The following is a 17,758-nucleotide window of genomic DNA, read 5'->3' on the forward strand; positions in this document are numbered from 1 at the left end:
GCGATAATCTCTGCAAACTTTTTTCCACCGAAGTTTCCCCTCATCGAGAGACTAGTCCAAATTCTCCATTAGTATTCACATTGTACATTCTGATCATTTTAGCATGAGGAGCTGTCGATTCCCAACCTGGGAGTCAGGAGTCTCAAGTGTTCTTGGAAAGGACAGTTCTCCCACCCGCTGAGGAGACATAAGGGAAGTTCACTGGCAAAGCCTTCACTGCTCCAGAAGGCACTTGTCCCCCTGCTCATCGTAATCAACCTCCCTCATTGTCAGCGGTTTCCTCTTGATCCAATCCACACTTAATTCCAAATTCTGTCCCCAGACCAGTCGAAGTTTGTGCTTCCAGCTTTTCAGCAGGCTGTGACAGAGCCTTCTGACTCCAAGTTGCATTCTCGTCCATGGAGTTCCGGGCACATTCCTCTGGAAAGGAAAGGAGTGGGGCAGAGGCTCGCCTATGAGCACAGTCGTTTATGCTCTGAAATGAGCACATGCAGTTCCTTCCCATGTTTTATTAGCAATTATGAAATGTCCAGTGAATGTTTTGGTGGAAAATTGTCTGTTGAACCCCAGAAAAGAATTCCACAAAGCCAGAATTTCCCGCTTGTCCACACCCTCGTTTTGTTTTTTTTTTTTAAGTGCCTGTAATGGGGTGAAGGGTTTCCAAATCAGAGATCTGATGAATCTTCTGCCCTTCTAACAAGTGGGACTTTGACCAGACAGAGACTTAGAAGGGGGTGGACTAGACGAGTCTCGGAGAAGGGAGACCCATGTTTGACTTTACTGTGTCCATAATACCATCATCACCTTAGGCCTTCGTGACCTTCCTACCTTGAGACAGAAGATACTTTTTGCTTTTCAGAGCCAAGGGATTTCAGCATGTGGGAGAAGCTGGCAGATGAGAAGTCACCAGAACAGTCACTCAGTGTACTTTGTTCTGTTTTTCTAACTTTCCAAATCATTGTCGTTAATGGGATGAAAGATGATGGTCCAAAGGCTAAAAATACAGTGTTAACTTTGCAGTAGGAATTTGGCTCTTATGGATGGCTTGCTGTCCGAACACTCAACTAACTGCTTAGGCTGGAAGACTGCCATTTTGTGATCCATTCAGCTGAACTCCCCAGCCAGTAGCTCCCATGGGACAGTATGAGAGGTCAGCCTTACTTGCATTGGGTTCTTTTCTTGCCTTGGGTCTTTTCTTGCCTTGGGTTCTTTATTCAGACTCAGTCTGTGTCCTGTCATGTTTAAAAGCCTGCAACTGGACTTCCCTGGTGGTTCAGTGGTAAAGAATCTGCCTTCCAATGCAGGAGACAGGTTCAATCCCTGGTCTGGGAAGATCCCACATGCTGTGGAGCAATTAAGCCCATTCACTGCAACTGTTCAGCTGGGAACCACAACTATGGAGTCCCCATGTCACAGCTACTAAGGCCTGCTTGCCCTAGAGCCCATGCTCCACAACAAGAGAAGCCATTGCAATGAAGAGTAGCCCCTGCTCACTGCAACTAGAGAAAAGCCTGCACAGCAACGAAGACCCAGCACAGCCAGAAATAAATAAATAAAAACTATCTGTGAAGTTATTTTAAAGCCTTCAACCATTGTTGCTAGACTTTTAGACCTACCTCCATGGAAGACAGCTTGTTTGGTTTCATGAAATTCTCTGATGAATTGATAGATCTCAGAACCCCGTCCCCCCGGTATTCGTCTCTGCATCTGATTTTTTATCAGGAAGGTAGAGGAGGAGAGGCTTACTGTGTTCTCAACAGTCTTTTAATATAAAATTAACTTGGCCCTTTTGATAGTGATTAGTTCACTGTTTTTAATTTAAAAGAATTTATACATGTGAATGAATGAGGTCTTTTCCCTTCTGTGTATGGTTTTTGATCTGAGATATTTAAAAAAAAAAAATGAAGAGGAAAGACAAGGCCAAGATCTGAGTGCAAGTTTAGGCTCTAATAATTTCAGAAATATAAATGCCACCAACTTTCAAATAACATCAGTTGAAACTTCAGTTATTTAAACTTTTTTTTACACTTAAGTAGTTTTTAAAATTTTGAATGATACATCTTTAATTTTTGTCAGCGATAGTCATCTTCAACCAGAGAGACTGAGGCAAAAAAAGTTAAAAATACATTATTTACAATGCAGAAAAGAAATTTAAATAATTTAGTTCATTTAAACTTCACCATAGCCCCATGAAGTTGGTACGGTTCTTATCCCATTTTACAGATCAGTCACAGAGAGGTTAAGTAACTTATCCAGAGTCGCGATAGGTAGTAAGTGGATGGGCTGCGATTCAGGCTCCAGAGGTCTTGCTCTGTAGCTTCTCGAATTTTGAAAAGTTCCTAAGAGGCGTTCACTCATAGTACCCTTCTCTTGAGAAATATGAGATTATAAAAATGAATCTCTTTTTTTGTTTCGGGGTGGGTTTCACCGTTGCCCTTGAGGGGGTAAGATGTAGCAGAGCACATATCTGATCCTCACTTGTGAACATCCCAGGGCTGCCAGCGTATTGTGGAAGACTGGCAGAAAATCCTCATGGTGCGGTCACTCGTCGTCAGCCCTCACGAGGACATGAGGACCTGGCTCAAGTACGCAAGCCTGTGTGGCAAGAGTGGCAGGCTGGTGAGTGTCCCGCCCCTCCTTGGGGTGGGGGCTGAGGAGGGGACCCTGCTCCTGGTCCAGTCCTGTGTCTAACCTGACCCCTTGTCTTGAAGGCACTTGCTCACAAAACCTTAGTGCTGCTCCTGGGAGTTGATCCATCTCGGCAACTTGACCATCCTCTGCCAACGGTTCACCCCCAGGTGACCTACGCCTACATGAAAAATATGTGGAAGAGCGCCCGCAAGGTCTGTACCCGACTGCAGCAGCAGACCACGTTTCTGTAGAACACTCGCCTAGTCTGCTTCTCACTGCCTCCTCCAGGCCAGAAAGGAGACAGTGTCCAAACCACCATGTCAGGGAGTGTGCTTCCGTGGGGAGGCTATTTGGGCCAGATTTCAAAAAGTGAATCACATTCGGGGAGATGCACGTATACCCATGGACCAAACCAATGCATGTAATCACAGTTTTTTTTATGAGCAGCTAGAATGTGCTGCAACAGAAGAAGCACGGTTTCTTGGTTGTGTTTTGTTTTTTTCCCTAAGAGAAGTACCCAAAAAAGCAGTGTATTTATGAAAACAGACTGAAGCTTTCGTAAGACCAACTTGGTTTTTCAGACTTCTTGTCTCCTCTGCACTCGTCAGTTTGGATTCACAAGCAGCAACACCCAGGGCGTAATGCTAGAAACAGAGAGGAAACTCATCTTGAAGCCAGTGTGGTATTCCTCTGACTTTATTTACAGACAGGGCCTTGGGAAATACATGTGACTTCTGGTGGGATTTTTTTCTATTTTATTTTTAAAAACAATCTCCCTGGCTGATGGTGGTGATTAACCCAAAGTAGGTCCTGGAGGCACCGTCAGCACCTGCTTTGGCTCCTCATCATCCTCCTAAGGAAACAGAGGGAGTCCCAGCTGTCTTCTCCCTTTTGTGCCCACAGTGTCCCTGAGGTGAGGAAGGAACATAGAGCAGCCACTGAAGCCATGGCTGTGGGAGATATGAGAGAAGAGCAGTCAAGTCTGAGCTAAAGGCCCACTTGGGAGATCCTTGGACTGTGGCTAGGAGTTGACCTCTTTTGTGGGTACTGGGTTTTGTGACTCTAAATGCCACCCAGGGTGGGAGCCACAGCCATGCACCCAGGTCCTGTCTTTGATTGGGGCATACTTCAAAAGTAATGGCCCAAGTGTCCTTCTCCAAATGTGCAGTTTAAGGTTTTTCTCTTTTGTTGTTGTTTGGGAGGACGTGTTTGTTTAGTCTCTGTTTAGTGTGCCTCCCAGGCCAGAGCACTTCTGATTCAAAGCCTGCTCTTCCTCCAGGCAAATGAGAAAAACAGAAGGTGCTGGATCTGAATGTAGTCTGGTTTCCTTCCTATGTGTAGCCTCCAAGTCTTTGAATGTCTTGCCGAAGGCAGGCATAAGGAATATCTTGGCTAATATCTCAGCCACGGAGTGGCTTCTTTCAACATAGGACTACAGCCCAACTTCACAGATTATGGCCTTTTCTTAGGAGCCCACATTCTGGAGGCAGACCATAAAACCACATGGATTAAAAATTTAGATATCAATTTAAAATTAGGTGCTTGAACTTCAAGCCTGGAGCTAGAGATGCCACATCTTCATAAGAGTTCAGGAGCTACTCCGAGAAGACTGGTTATTAATACTAACTGTGCTGTTGAACAAGTCACTTTACTTCTCTGAGCATTACGTTATTCCTCTGTAAATAAGGACTGGACTCTGCCTTGCCTCAGTCAGGTAGACATGGGGAAAAGCAGGTCCCCTTCTGCAGGAAAACATCAGGCAATAGGTGTATGGCCAGTGTTCTTCTAGAAGAGACAGTTCACAGAATCTAGAGACAGTCTGGTTCCTTCTGTAAACTTCACTAAGCCAAGAACCTAGTTCTTGCCCACAAGCCCCCAGGCAGTCAAGAGCCAGAAGAGTCTGCCCAGCTCACACTCAGCCTAAGAGAAGCCCCATCCTCCAAGTGAGTGATCTATCTGTAAGAGAGAAAGAATCATTTTTCCCCCCTCCTCATTTCCTGGAGATGAAGAAAAGAAGGAGGTTTTTTTTATAATTATTTACTTATTTATGGCTGTTCTGGGTCTTTGTTCCTATACGGGCTTTTTTCTAGTTTCAGCGTGTAGGGGCCACTCTTTATTGTGTGGGCTTCTCTTTGCAGTGTTTCTCATATTGCAGAGCACGGGTTCTAGGACTCGCAGGCTTCAGTAGCTGTGGTGTGTAGACTCGGTAGTTGCATCTCCCAGGCTCTGGAGCACAGGCCTAGTAGTTCTTGTGTGTGGGCTTAGTTGCTTGCAGCATGTGGGATCTTTCCAGACCAGGGGTCACACCGACGTCTTTTGCATTGTAGGCAGATTCGTTACCAGCTGAGCCACCAGGGAAGCCCCAGAGTTATCCTCCATCTTTGTCATGAGAGGTCAATTCTCTTTTCTCTCCCTAATCAGATTTAAGTCTAGTCAGTGTAGTTTCCATAGAAGAAAAACTAAAAGAATACTTATACTTCCCAGGTGTGGGAGGCTAATATAGTTCATTTTTCAAAGCCAGTGGTGAGGAATGAAACTAAAGGCAGATGTGAGGGAGACAGGTGTCTTGTTAAGTGTTAGAACACGTGTGTGTCTGCGCTGTCCTCGTGTGGATTAGTTCCCTGGTAAAGCGTTGACACGTCATTCTTCCTCTGGGTGAAGCCCTCTGTCTCTTGATGCCAATTAATTACTTAATTCTTTATATATTAAAAGTATCTGAGGTTGGTTCTGGCCCCCAAGCAAGGGAATTTCATTTTCCTTCAGAGCTATCATTACTAACATGTTTCCACTTTTAAAAAAGAAAGAAAGGAAACCTTATATAATTTATAAGGAGATCATTTTAACCTTATTTATTTGAAGTGTTGAGTTTTTCTCTCCTTTCCTGTAGCAGAGAACACATATTCTCTTTCATTTTCTGTCCCATGCCATTTCCCCTCTCTGTGTCGGTGGATTGGAATCCACTGTTTTTCCCACTTGTGCTTCTCCTGTCTGTGTGTTCTATCTTCATCCTTGAAGCCCTTTAAAGAGTTTGGACTCCATTTATCATGATGCTGGTACATGTGGACATGGCAGGTTTATAAGTGGCTTGTAACTGACTCCAAAACCTCTGACTCTGGCTCTACTCTTCCCTAGTTCCACTATCTGTTATGAACTCAGATGCCTCCTGCTCACTTTGTATAAAATCATGTAAAGAGATGGAACTGCTTGAGGACCCTCTGAAGCCTTTGCTTCTTAGCCAACCTGTTCAACTAAATGCTTGGCTAGTGTCTTCCCCACTCCACTTGGATATATGAGGGGTCTCACCCCATCTCTGTGTTCTTATTTGGGTACTGAGGGTTCTATCAGATCTTTTTAATGTATTTTATTGAAATATAATTGATTCACAAGGTTGTGTAATTTCTGCTATATGGCAGTGATTTAGACATGTGTGTGCATACACACCAGGCACACTGTTTTTTATATTCTTTTCCATTGTGGTTTGTCCTCGGATCTATTCGATTTTTTACACTGTAATTTTTCCTGTGCTAGTGTCCAGGGTATACAGTGTCTTAAACAAATACTAAGGGTTCACTAGCCTGAAACAACTCCCAAGAAGCCTGATTTCCCCCAGGGCAGTATATTGATAGTGAATTAAGCAGTGATTTCCGATTACTTCATATGGATTGTTATTTGGGGAAGTTGGGCAAGTAGATTTTCTAAGGCTTGTTAAACTAGTAATTGCAGTTGGCCAAGGAGAGTTACTCCTTGAGTTAAAAAAATATGAATCCTCTTGACAAGTCCAGCCATCGCTCAGCATTATGCCCTTGCCCCTGTCCTACCCCATGCTCTAGGGTGTTCTTTGGGAGAGGGTGAATGGCAGTTCCTTTCCCCTGGTGTTGGGCCAGACGCCAAGTGACTCCCTGTGCCTTTGTCCTACTACAGATTGATGCCTTCCAGCACATGCAGCACTTTGTTCAGACCATGCAGCAGCAAGCCCAGCATGCCATCGCCACCGAGGACCAGCAGCACAAGCAGGAGCTGCACAAGCTCATGGCCCGGTGAGCTCCCTATGGCCAGGCCTGTCACACCCCAACCCTGCCCCATCAGCGGCCTCTGCCCCATGGTCATGGTCAAGGCTCCCAGAGCAGCCAGTTGCTTGCATCTCTCTCAACTTTTCCAGGGCTCCACAGTCTCTGCCACTTATTTTCCCAGGATCCAATAGCCCAAGAGCACCCGTGTGCTGTTCTCCTGGTGTCCAGCTTCAGAGTTAAGACTCCTAGCTTTCAAATGCTGCTGGTTTGATGTGTGACTTTAGATAAGTTACTTACCCTCTCTGTGCCTCAGCTTCCTCATTATCTAAAAAGGGGATAGTAAGAATTCCTTTTCCCTAGGGTGGAACAGGATGGTGTGAGGATTAGTGGAAAGAAAACATCAAGCACTTGGAGCAGTACCTGGAACAGAGTAGCAATCAGTGAACGTTAGCTGTTAATTCCATCATACAAAGAATGAAGGAGGACGTTGCTGGCAATCCGGTGATCAAGACTCCATGCTTCCACTGCAGGGACCTTGGGTTCTATTCCTGGTCAAGGAACTAAGATCCCTGCATGTAGCATGGCACAGCTAGAAAATAAGGGAGAAGCCGTAAAGCAATTGATAAGAAAAATTACTTTCAGCAGCTGCCACCCACCGAAATGAATTTGGGGAAGCCAGGTCCATTCAGACTTCAGTGTGCCAGTTACCTGGTTTATGTTAGCATTGACAGAGAGCAAGAAGAGACCATCCCTTAAAAACTTGGTGCCCAAAACCTGTCTGTTTTCCTCCAGGTGGCTGAGAATCCAGGTGGTTCAGTCATGTTGCCTCTGTAGACCTGGAGTCAACCATAGGAAGGCCATTGCGCTCCCAGGATGTCGTCCTCCTCAGCACGGCTCTTCTGAGGAGGGAGCAACACAGGGTTTGTTTCTCTGTTTTCAGATGTTTCCTGAAACTCGGGGAGTGGCAGCTGAACCTACAGGGCATCAACGAGAGCACGATCCCCAAAGTCCTGCAGTACTACAGCGCCGCCACAGAGCACGACCGCAGCTGGTACAAGGTAACCAGAGATGGGAGTGAGCCAGGCTCCCCACCGCTGCCTCCAGATGCCGGCCAGTGCGCCCCAGGGCGCTCATGCTTCACCGCAGAGCCTCAGTGGCCTGGTCTGGTACCACGAGTTTGATTCTTTGAGTGCCAAGAGCTAGTCAGTCAGAGGTCTGACTGATAAAGAAAGATTGAGAGATTCTTTCACTTGAAAAAGATTTATTACACCATGAGTGTGTGCATGGCTGTGGAGATGCTGTTGTCTTTTTATTCTTTTTTTAATGAGAATATAGTTGCTTTACAGTGTTATGTTAGTTTCTGTGTACACTGAAGTGAATGAGCTATGTGTGTACATATATCCCCTTCCTGTTGGACCTCCTCTTACCACCTCCCCTTATAGGTCATCCCAGAGCAGAGCTGAGCTCCCTGCGCACTAGCTATCTGTTTTACACACAGTAGTATATGTATGTCAATCCTAATTTCCCAATTCGTCCCACCCTCCCCTAATCCCTTGGGCCCACATGACCACTCTCTACATCTACATCTTTCTTCCTGCCCTGCAAATAGGTTCATCTGTACCATTTTTTAGATTCTACATATATGTGTTAACATGCTATGTGTTTTTCTGACTTACTTCACTCTGTGTGACAGACTCTGGGTCCATTCACATGTTTACATATGACCCGATGTTGTTCCTTTTTATAGCTGAGTAATATTCTGTTGTGTATTTGTGCCACATCCTCTTTATCCATTCATCTGTTGATGGGCATTTAGATTGTCTCCATGTCTTGGCTATTGTAAATATTGCTACAGTGAACATTGGGGTACATATCTCTTTTTGAATTATGATTTTCTCAGGGTATATGCCCAGTCTTGGGATTACTGGGTCCTGTGGTAGTTCTTACGGTAGTTCTATTACGTTTTTAAGGAACCTCCATACTATTCTCCATAGTGGTTCTATCAATTTACATTCCCACCAGCAGCACAAAAGGTTCCCTTTTCTTCATACCCTCTCCAGTCTTACAGACTCTTAGCAGCTTGTTTTCCTAGACCATGTGGACACACAGTTAGTCTCTGGAACTTTATCTTCCCTTGTAGTCTCTGGAACTTTATCTTCCCTTGGGTCATCTGTTCCTTCCCAGCTTCTTTATGATTTCCATCCCTGCCTGCTCCTCATCTAAGAACTGAACTTTCTGTTTCTGTTGGAAAGCTCTGTTTCCAGAGTAACATCCTGTTATATAATAGAAAATTTTTCAAGAAGATAGAGAAAACTAGAAAATGTATAAAAGCTTGACTGGTAGAGGAATAAGTCTTGGAAGTACACACCTCCGGTGAGAGCATGCTTTCTCATGTTTTTTTTATATCTTTTCTGAGGGGCCTCCTGGTTAGACTGCCTGTGAGGCAGATGTCATCCACTCCTTTCTGGTGTCTCTTTAACCTGCTAATACTCTGGGAATGAATCCCTCTGGGGTCAAAACCTGCATCTGAAGGCCCTAGAAACATCTACAGTAAAATTCTTGCCATGCTTTAAGCATGTATCAGTCTGATCTGAAAAATGCCCATTTTGTGAAAGCAGCAGGAATTATTCTCTCTAGGACAGCTTCAGTCCAGGACTGGAAGAATATGTCCAGTGAACCTTTGACCAGCTGGAGCCTTACTAATTAGAACTGTGTCCTAACCAGATTGCTTTCCTTCAACTTTTCTGAAAGAAATGAATCAAAAGAAAAAAAAAAAAAAAAAAACTGGCTTTAGTCTGGGCCTATTGAGTCTGTGCTGTCGTCTCCCATCAGTGATGCATGTTAGTCCCACGTGCCTGCAGGACTCTTTCTGTCTTGTTTGCTGTGACCCCCCAGCTCACTGTACATATACAGGTATTTGTGGATTAAATGAAGGTATGGGAAAGCTGAGCCTAGGTCACTGTAGGATTCTTATTCATCAAGTAGAAGTTGATTGTGATTCATCTACTCTGCTTGGCTGGGGAAATGGACACTTCTATGTTAAAGCAAGGTTTTTAGCAAGGGATTCAAAGAAATATACCAGTTATCCAGAAAGTTCCAACTATGAGTGAATTATTTAATGTCTTGCTGTCATCGCAAATTTACAAAGTTCCAAATCAAACTCTTCCTCATTGCCCTGTGCACCAGGCAATGCTATCTCAAAGCATTACTACCGCTCAAACCCTCAGAGGTGTGAGTAGTTAGCACCAAAGGCTTCTTCTGGCTGGCAGTCACTGGCCACTGATCTCTGACAGGCCCTCAGCCAGGTGTGAGGGACAAGCAGTGACCACGAGTCACCCTCCATGGCTGGCCTGTTCTTTTAGTGTGCCCCCTTTCCCACTGTTCTCTGCCTAGTTAAGACCTCTGCCTTCACTCTCTGAACTTCTGCTCTCCTCCATCATCTGTTTTGTATCTGCTGCCAAAGGAATTTTTCAAACCCAGCTTTTAACCCATCTCTTTTTTTTTTTTTTGGCAGAGCCACACTTTGTAGGATCTTAGTTCCCTGACCAGGGGCTGAACCCAGGCCCTAGCAGTGAAAGTACCAAGTCCTAATCACTGGACCACCAGGGAATTTCCTTAAGCTCTTTTTTTTTTAAACTATACTTGTTTATTTGCTCTTGGCTGTGCTAGGCCTTTTTTGTTTTTCTCTAGTTGCAGCAAGTGGGGGCTACTGTCCGGTTGCGGTGCGCAGGCCTCTCACTGCAGTGGCTGCTCTTGCTGCAGAGCACAGGCCTCTGGTGCACTGGCTTCAGTAGCTGCACAGCCCTGGCTCTAGAGTGCTGGCCCAGTAGTTGTGGTGCAAGAGTTTAGTTGCAGCACGTGGAATTTTCCCAAATCAGGGATCGAACCCGTGTCGCCTGCGTTGGCAGGCAGATTCTTAACCACTGACCTTCAGGGAAGACCCTTAAGCCATCTTTCAAAGCTCTGTTGGGAATTCCATGCCCTCCTGTGTGTGTCCTGAGCTTCAGGCACATGTCTATTTTCTGTGAACCACGCTGCTTGCCCACCTGCATCTTCGTCCCTGTTCTTACAGGACATCCTTGCTGTGCCTTCCTATTCCCTCCTCACCCATCTGGCATGGCTCAAGACTTGCCCCAAATCCCTCCTCCATGAAGCCTTCCCAGCCCTGCACCTGGCATTCCCGTTGTCTCTCTCTCGTTGCCCCTGTCCCATTCTGCCTATTTGTAGGTCTTTGAGCAACCTCTTCTCTAGATGAAGAGGTCCTGAGTCAAGGCCCATGGCGTGCTTCTCTTCACAGGCCGCCCCCATCCTATGTCACCCGCCGAAGTCCCTGATGCAACAGATGCACCACAGGATGAATGATCACACTGGACTTAGTGAAACGCCCCATTCCCAAGTGTTCTGCTGAAGTGAAGTGAGGATTCGCTTTACTGACCACTGAGAAGAAAGGGCAGCCCTTGCTTAGCCTCAGCTGTGGCCTCACACCCCTCGAGGCCCTTGATACCCGAGCCTCCTGCCCCAGCTCTTGTCACAGCCCCCGTGTCTGTCCTCTCATCCCACCCCCCCAGGCCTGGCACGCGTGGGCAGTGATGAACTTTGAGGCTGTGCTCCACTACAAACATCAGAACCAAGCCCGCGACGAGAAGAAGAAGCTGCGACACGCCAGTGGGGCCAACATCACTAACGCAGCCACTGCTGCTACCACAGCGGCCACGGCCACCGCCACCACCACCAGCACCGAGGGCAGCAACAGCGAGAGCGAGGCTGAGAGCACCGAGAACAGCCCTACCCCGTCTCCTCTGCAGAAGAAGGTCACTGAGGTACCCGCCCCCCAACCCCAACCCCCCACTATCATGGACTGACTCAGGCACCAGGCGCCCTGAGGATGGAGCCCTGGTTAGCCTTACAGGAGCCTGAGGCTCTGCTCTGAAGCCCTGGAGGAAGTCAGAAAGCATGGCTTGCCATCCGGCATTGTTTAGACAGTACTTCTGTATGTGTATTTGTGTTTGGGGACCTGATGTAGCCTCCGTGCTGAAGAATGAGGTCCTTGTCATGCCTCCCACGGAGCTGAGCTCATTCTCCTAATGCCCAGCACCTGTGTGGGGGTGGCCTACACATCTGCGGGCCCACTCTGAGCACAGAGCCCAGCAGAATCCACTGTTTTTTTCTCTCCCCTTCCACTTCCTCTGGGGCAGTCAGTTCAAGCTCTGGGGCAGCTGATAAGCCCAGAGATCGGCATGTTCAGGGCCTTGGCCCCACCTCCTCTGCCACCCTGTCCAGGAAGCTACTCTTAGCCCAAGATATTAACAGTTAGGGCACCATTGTAGTTACAGGGTGCTTGCTACATGTCAGATGCTGATCTAAAGGCTTTTTGTGCATTAACTGATTTAATCCTCATAACCACTCTTGGAGATGTGCTGTTTAGTGGGCTGTTCTGCCCATTTTACAGATGAGAAAGCTGAGGTGGGAGTGTCACTAACATATGTGTATTCCAACAGGATTTGTCCAAAACCCTCTTGATGTACACTGTCCCTGCTGTCCAGGGCTTCTTCCGTTCCATCTCCTTGTCACGAGGCAACAACCTCCAGGACACGCTCAGGTATCAGGAAGGGAAGTCCTGGTGGGCCATGTCGGGGGCAAGTCACAGGAGTCACCCATAAAGTCCTCTTTCCCTCCCCACCCCCATGAGTACATCCCAGAGTTGCAGCTGACTGGGCCTCACTCATGTGAGTGAAATATGCAAAGAGGAAGGAGCAATGCCTGAGGACTCCAGTGTGTAACCTGTTATGTAGGAAGAAGAAGCCCAGCTCTTTCTCAGACTGTTGCTAGAATCCCTTCAGCTTTTGGAGGTGACTCTGAGAGGCCCAAACAAATAGCACAGGCCAGTCAGTCCAGAGGCTGTCAGTGTCCAGCCCTCCTGCGTCTGGGGGTTTCCCAGCTAAGTGCCAAGTTTACTAGTTGCTGCTGTGTTAGAGGCAACTCTTCCTACACATGCAAAGCTTATCCATGGACTCCTCTCTTAGATGTGTGAACTGGTGGCATGGTGATCCCTCCCTGTTGTCTGGAGTGACATAGGCCTTCCCTGGGGATGGTCTGTGTCCAGTCAGGCACTGCCAGCCACCACCACCCCACTCCTAAGTGCTCCTGGGACCAAGCACACTGGAGCCACTGACCTGGGACCCCGCCAGCACTTCTCTTCAAAAGAGTCTCAAAGATGACAAAACAGGCAAAACCTGGCAAATTAAAGTTTCTATGACTTTCCTTTTTCTTTTCCAGAGTCCTCACCTTATGGTTTGATTATGGTCACTGGCCAGATGTAAATGAAGCCTTAGTGGAAGGGGTGAAAGCAATCCAGATTGACACTTGGTTACAGGTAAGGGCACTGGGTTACGGGTGAGGACACTGGGTTACAGGTGAGAGAACTGGGTTACAGGTAAGGACACTAGGTTAGAGATGAGGGCACTGGATTACAGGTAAGAGCACTGGGTACAGGTGAGGATGGGTCAGGTCTTGCTCATTGTCTCTCTTGGAATCATGCAGTGTTGAGAGGAGCAAGGAAGCAGGCACTATACAGTGGTAAGGAAGCAGCGATCAACCCCAAGGTCAAGACTCCATATTTTCTTCAGTTCCTTTAGAGAACTGAAGAGGGTGAACCATTTCCATGCCCAGCAGTATCTATCAAACCAGTTGCAAGAGCTGTTCATGTCTCAGAAGAATAACTGGAGTTGTTTCCACATCTCATAGGCTGCATACTGTGTCTTTCTGAATATCAGGTTATACCTCAGCTCATTGCAAGAATTGATACGCCAAGGCCCCTGGTGGGACGTCTTATCCACCAGCTTCTCACAGACATTGGTCGGTACCACCCCCAGGTGCGTGGAGACCCCGGGCAGTTTTCTGTCTAACCACTAACCTTTGATTTGGCCATCAACCTTTCCTAAAACTGCTCTAGGGACACAAATGCCCCTGGGAGCCAAGAGTCCTGTCCTGCCCCCAGGAGGGTCTGTCCAGCTGGCAGGCTCAGGGACCCAGGGTCTTCTGGGAAAGAAAAAATTCCGCCCAAGGCCACACAGCCCCTGCCTGGTAGACTCAGATGAGTGTCAGCACCATACTCTTGTCATCCTTCTTTTACACGTTTGCAAACGCTCCTTCTGTGCTTGCTTCAGGCCCTCATCTACCCACTGACAGTGGCCTCCAAGTCCACCACCACAGCCCGGCACAACGCAGCCAACAAAATCCTGAAGAACATGTGCGAACACAGCAACACCCTGGTGCAGCAGGCCATGATGGTGAGTCCGGGCAGACTCGAGGCACCAAGCAGAGGTCTCGAATGAGACACCTGAGCCACCAAGCAGAGGTCTCGAATGAGACGGCCTTTCTTTCTCAGGGCGAGGCCGTGTACTCCCTCTGACGGCAGAAGTTCCTCCTGTTTCTCCGAGACGGGTCTTTCTGAGCTTAGCTCACCCTGAGCACGTCCCTCTGTCCCCTTTCTGATCCAGGTGAGTGAGGAGCTGATCCGAGTGGCCATCCTCTGGCACGAGATGTGGCATGAAGGCCTGGAAGAGGCGTCTCGCTTGTACTTTGGGGAGAGGAACGTGAAAGGCATGTTCGAGGTGCTGGAACCCCTGCACGCCATGATGGAGCGGGGACCCCAGACACTGAAGGAAACATCCTTTAACCAGGTAGAAAACATGAACTGATGGGACCCCAAAGTCCTTAGCAGTCTCCTTTCCCTCTAACCTTTCTGCTGACTTGAATAAAATGTATTTTGATGGAGGGAGGTCACAGGATATAAAACACCAGAAATAGAATTGTCATGAAGTTACAAGAACCCTTCCAAAACTTTAACTAGAAAACCATGAGGTACCTCACAGGGCCATCTCGTCTCTCTTCCAACCTCACTTTACCTGAGAATCCATTCTAAGGGTTGGGCTCCAGGACTGGAAAGTTGCCGCGCAACCCAGACAGTGCCGTCCAGCCAGTGTACCCTCCCAAGCAGTTCTGCTGCCTGCTGGGGACTCAGAGTTGGGCTTAGTCAATGCAAGTGACACCTTGCGCATTCTCCTGCTTCCCCTCTCAGGCATATGGTCGAGATTTAATGGAGGCCCAGGAATGGTGCAGGAAGTACATGAAATCAGGGAATGTCAAGGACCTCACCCAAGCCTGGGACCTCTATTACCACGTATTCAGACGAATCTCCAAGCAGCTGCCTCAGGTAGGATCTCATGGCTCTAGCAGGGTTACCAGTCATTATAGTCCTTTCTGTTCCGCTGCCTGTGAACATTCTGATACTAAGTCCCCAGCACCTGGCTCCACTTCTATCTGCGGACTTTGGGACAAGGCATGGCTACTAGCAATCCATTGAAAAATATGTAAACAGCATTTCAGAGGCAGAAAGCTAAACCCTGTGGTAACTATTCCCAGCTCACATCCTTAGAGCTGCAGTACGTCTCCCCCAAACTTCTGATGTGCCGGGATCTGGAACTGGCTGTGCCGGGAACTTACGACCCCAACCAGCCCATCATTCGCATTCAGTCCATCGCGCCGTCTCTGCAAGTCATCACATCCAAACAGAGGCCCCGGAAGCTGACGCTTATGGGTAAGGCCCCTCATGCACTTGATCGAGTCTCCCTCCCAGCCCGGGGGACCCCTCCCCTCCTGACGTGACTGCTTGCTGTCCACACTGCTAACCTTTCTCCCATGTATTGAGAGTCGAGTGGAAGACATCCTCGCTGGGACTTCTAGTTGATTCCTACTGTTGTGCTTCCTTAAGTGAGGCCTATCAGCCCCACCCCAGTGCAGGTGGAAGGGAACCGTGCAGGCCTACAGCATGGAGGTGAGTTTGGCAGGGGGCCGGTCAGGGAGCCGATGAGGAAGAAAGAGGCTGCGGATGCAGCACAGCAGGTGACAGGCCACGTTGAGAAGGGCCACCTGGGCTGGAGTGTCCTTCTTTATACTTCACATCCTCTCTTTGTGGGGATGCTTTGTAAAGTGAACTTAGTGAAGCAGTAGTTCTGACAGTGCAGTGTGCTACCAGGAGGGTGGTTTTGAAGGCCTGAGTGTTCTGCTGGTACTCGGAGCTCTCGCACCTTTAACAGTACTCATGTTTCTTAAACAGTGATTATTCACCAGCAGTGGCGAATGCTGGTCCTTGGGTGGTTGTCTCTCTGTAGGCTGGTCTCTTCTAATACTAACATGTGTGTTGGTCAGCTTTCAGCAGCTTCTAACTAAAGGGACTTTAACGAAGGACTGTTTTCAGAAGTATGGCTGAGTTAAGAGGGCCAGCAGTATGAAGTGTATAATTATTCACCCCCGCCCTTCAGACCTAGAGGGCACGGAGTCTGGCAAGGGCTGTAACCTGGAAAGAGGACATCCCCTGATGCCGTGGTCCAGACCAAGGGAGGGAGCTACTTCTAGAACCAGAACCTGGCCAGTTGTCAGGGGCAGGTACCCTGACCTCTCCCTCTTCCACCCTCTAACCTCCTGCCAGTGACCCCATTGGCCAAGCACACCAGGGAGCCCAGGGGATGTGGTACCTAGAAGTCAGGCTTCTAAGGTCAGAGCAGGACAGAGAGTGGGTTGGGGAGGTAACATGTAGAGTGACCCATCTCTGGCACTTGAAGGCAGAGCTTTTTAAAAAACTTTATCTACTGTTGATTGGAACATCTCACTGGGGGACCATCAAAAAGGCCATTCTTTTCACCCATTCTAGGGCGCGTTTCTTCCGTTTGTCAGGACAGTGTGACTGGGTATGGTATGTGTCTGCCGACCTGCAAATGCAGCAGTGGTCCCCCAGCCGACAGGATGGAAACCCTCTGATCCTTGCTGACTGCTCCCCACTTCACTCCCCGCAGGCAGCAACGGGCACGAGTTTGTCTTCCTCCTGAAGGGCCATGAGGACTTGCGGCAGGACGAACGGGTGATGCAGCTCTTCGGCCTGGTCAACACCCTTCTGGCCAATGACCCGACGTCTCTTCGGAAAAACCTCAGGTATTCAGGATGCCACGGAGACAGCCCTAGATAACTAGAGAAATCTAGTTATTTCTTACTTCTTTTCCAGGTCGTCACTTAACCTTTGCCAAGTAAATGATTCTGTACCTGACAGGAGGTCATCAGTAGCCAAGATGTCAAAGAGAAAGACTCTCTGTTGGTTTTAGAGTGTTCTCAGGGGAAGTCCTTCAGAGGACTCAGAAAGGAACATTTCATGGCCTTTAGATGGGAGATTTGACAAATTTGATGGGTTCTACGCCAAATGAAATGACAGCCCTAATAAGCCTTCCTGTCCTCAGGCTTCTTTCACTCCTCTTTCTGTTAAGAACATGGATGTTTAGTGGGGAGGTCATTTTAGGCTTAGAAGTCATCATGGGATTGTTCCCCCAAAGCGGTGAGTTTGTTAGGCAGGTTGGGAACACTGGTGGTACCTTTATACCATCAACCCCGATTGTGTTTTAGGCTTTATGCTTCGCACCATGTCCCTCATCACATGCCCCACAATAGCCTTTTGTGGACAGGCTCATTAAAACCAGTTTGCATGTGCCATGAGTGGCTTAAAGGTCTGCTCTGTTTTCTGTTCATTGACCCTGCTTTCCTGTGGGCTTTAGCATCCAGAGATACGCTGTCATTCCATTATCAACCAACTCGGGCCTCATCGGCTGGGTCCCCCACTGTGACACACTGCACGCCCTCATCCGGGACTACAGGGAGAAAAAGAAGATCCTTCTCAACATTGAGCATCGCATCATGCTGCGGGTACGTGATGAGGCTGCCAGACCCAACCCTTCAGTGTCTTGAGGGTGAAGCTCAAAAGTCAGTTCAGGAATTGGTACAAAGCTGTTTTCCTTGTTCCATTACTGAAAAATCTATTTAAGGGAATTAGCTATTGACGAAGGATTGATGGTATGAGTCTTCAAGCAGATAACAGAATCCTAAAGCCTAGCAATTAGGTTTTCATCACCCTCCATGAGACTGGACAGTATTTGACTCATCAAGCAACATATATCTGCTGATCCTTACATGGTACACAGAGCGCTGACTGGCTGAATGGGGAAGCAGGGAAGCGGTGTTCAGTAGGTGTGTGAGGGAGAAAAGTGAGAAAGTTTATGAACCTCCCAGTGCTC

The 17,758-nt window shown here is 47.9% G+C and overlaps 1 protein-coding gene across 1 annotated transcript in view; it reads left to right on the forward strand.

The window, feature by feature from the left end:
* Positions 1–17,758, forward strand: part of MTOR (mechanistic target of rapamycin kinase) — a 123,609-nt gene that overhangs the window by 94,617 nt on the left and 11,234 nt on the right. The window contains exons 35-48 of the mRNA XM_027564914.1: positions 2,494–2,619; positions 2,712–2,843; positions 6,553–6,668; positions 7,582–7,699; positions 11,210–11,461; positions 12,140–12,240; positions 12,918–13,014; positions 13,415–13,513; positions 13,808–13,930; positions 14,141–14,323; positions 14,722–14,856; positions 15,066–15,240; positions 16,496–16,631; positions 17,243–17,390. Of these exons, the coding sequence (XP_027420715.1) occupies positions 2,494–2,619; positions 2,712–2,843; positions 6,553–6,668; positions 7,582–7,699; positions 11,210–11,461; positions 12,140–12,240; positions 12,918–13,014; positions 13,415–13,513; positions 13,808–13,930; positions 14,141–14,323; positions 14,722–14,856; positions 15,066–15,240; positions 16,496–16,631; positions 17,243–17,390 (1,941 nt within the window). The remainder of the gene's footprint in view (positions 1–2,493; positions 2,620–2,711; positions 2,844–6,552; positions 6,669–7,581; positions 7,700–11,209; positions 11,462–12,139; positions 12,241–12,917; positions 13,015–13,414; positions 13,514–13,807; positions 13,931–14,140; positions 14,324–14,721; positions 14,857–15,065; positions 15,241–16,495; positions 16,632–17,242; positions 17,391–17,758) is intronic.

The sequence above is a fragment of the Bos indicus x Bos taurus genome, chromosome 16 (genome assembly GCF_003369695.1).
Source record: "Bos indicus x Bos taurus breed Angus x Brahman F1 hybrid chromosome 16, Bos_hybrid_MaternalHap_v2.0, whole genome shotgun sequence".
Lineage (NCBI taxonomy): Eukaryota > Metazoa > Chordata > Mammalia > Artiodactyla > Bovidae > Bos > Bos indicus x Bos taurus.